Source organism: Aplysia californica, unplaced genomic scaffold (assembly GCF_000002075.1).
Source record: "Aplysia californica isolate F4 #8 unplaced genomic scaffold, AplCal3.0 scaffold00079, whole genome shotgun sequence".
Taxonomy (NCBI): domain Eukaryota; kingdom Metazoa; phylum Mollusca; class Gastropoda; order Aplysiida; family Aplysiidae; genus Aplysia; species Aplysia californica.
The window spans coordinates 742561-744543 of record NW_004797349.1 but is presented as its reverse complement, the minus strand read 5'-3'; the positions used below and the strand labels follow the sequence as shown (position 1 = coordinate 744543).

Genomic DNA, 1983 nt, shown 5'->3' with positions numbered 1-1983 from the left:
GGGGGGGAGGGGGGAGACCTGATCAGAGACAACATTCAATTAAGTGAATAACACATTAGTTAACAAGTATTGTAGGAAAGTTGTTTTTAATTCAAACCAGGTACAACGAATTACTCGGAAGTCCAGTGGTCTGTTTTTAGACGTCGCACGTAGTACATCAGGAAATCGATTGTAAGCATTTCGGGCCCCTCCACATGGTGGAAACTGATAGGGGTATCACTCAAGCTTTTAACTCCCTGTAAAAAAAAAAGTTTCGAGAATGAGGCACATGTAAAATGTCCTGGAGCAGCTATTTCTAAAGTATGTAGCAATGTGAATGAACATGTTTGAATCCACAACACATGAACTTGAACTCTATTTTATTTGACAGAGTGTTTATCTTATCATCTGAAATGGTGAAATGGTATAGGTTTAATACCCCTGTCAATACTTTTAGGTTATCTACGAAAGGGACCTCCGAGTTTAACGTCCTTTTCCGAAAGGACTGAGCCAGATTGGATCAGAAGTATCGCCTCTCAAAGAAAAACACAATCTAAAAATAGTACCTCAAGGATCTTTCTTGCGGGTGTCCATTTTAGCTTATAAAGTTTTCATTGAGATAGAAAGGAGCATTTGACAACCGCACCACAGTCTGTGGTGAGATTTGAAGTCCGAATATTTCACATAAAGGCAAGAGTTCGATTCTCAGTTGGTTAAGATACTGCAGTTTACTGAGTTTCTTTGTTATTCTGATGTGATGTATCCCACACACAGCGGGTTTTTCTGACATTCATGGTTGAAGCAGCACATCGTGGAAGTGATCTAAATTGTTGCATCAATGTTTGAAGGTTTGGCCTGCTGATCGATTTTTTATATCTTTAGTGCGCTTAAGTGGACCAGAAACCCATACGATATAACATCAACTAACAAAATTTTAAGGTTGAAGTATAATTTGGTTCTTATGATTTCCGGTCCTTCTAGAGTATACTTTTTAAAGGTCAGATGTCAGGACCTGTAGACGTCTCTTGCGCTCAGTATTCGTAAGCGTGTCTAGTTGGACATTTAACATGAACAAATAATAACAAAATACAAGAGTCAACCTGAAAACAAAATAGAAACTCTACTTCATGGGAGAATCGCCCGTTTGTTTCAAGTTGATGGTATGGGTTCACCTGCTCAGTGGGACATTACTAATCTTCTTTCGAGATTTATATCGGTCTTACCGGATATGAGTGTTGCATCAGAGGTCAAATGTCTTAAAAGTACCGAGTTAAAAAGAGGTCTTATTCTTAAACTCTTCCACATAGCATACACTACCTTCTGGGTAGCGTTGTAGTCCTTCCGGTAATACCACTTCGGATACAGCCCAGTCATGTGCTGGTCAATCCGGAAACAATTGAAACGATGCCTGCCCTGTGAGTCTGTAGAGTTGGCTGTCTTGACTCCCACTCGCTCCAAACACTTGGCGACCTTGATATCCTCACCCGCTCCCCCCGACTCGCATCGGTCTGGGTACAATCCTTGGACCATCAGCCTTTTCAACGCTTCTCTGCTCAGAACGTATCCCCCACCGCCGCTGTGAGGTGAACAATAAATTACTCTGCAAGATCCTTTCACCAAAGTGGCATGCCTTGTTAGGCCTATCTATATTTAGACAAAATGGGCCCAAAAAAAGAAAAGAAAACACCTTCAACAAAAAGGTAGAAAGGAAGAGAAAAATAAAAAGGCAACCTTCATTTTTAATTAATATAAAACTACATCAGCATGTTTTCATGTTTTCATAACGCCTAAAGTTAACTCTTTTCATGATTTTGGCATGGTCACTACAATGTCCATTTAACCCTTTCTTTTTGGATTATGAGAATTTTTTAATTAAGTCTTAAACGCACATGATTCCAAACCCTCACCCTCCCTCACGCCCCACCTCTCTCCTTTTTCCCCTACCTCCCCATCCCATCCCATCCCATCCCAATCCCATTCCCCCTCATCCCACCCCCCTTATCC

At 40.9% G+C, this 1983-nt stretch overlaps 1 protein-coding gene across 1 annotated transcript in view; it reads right to left on the bottom strand.

Annotated features, from left to right (window-relative positions):
• Window positions 1-70: 70 nt before the first annotated feature.
• LOC101858170 (glycoprotein-N-acetylgalactosamine 3-beta-galactosyltransferase 1) overlaps window positions 71-1983 on the bottom strand; it is a gene marked incomplete in the record, with an annotated part of 7584 nt that continues 5671 nt past the window's right edge. Inside the window, 2 exon segments of the mRNA XM_035968736.1 lie at window positions 71-236; window positions 1297-1555. Coding sequence (XP_035824629.1) covers window positions 111-236; window positions 1297-1555 — 385 coding nt within the window.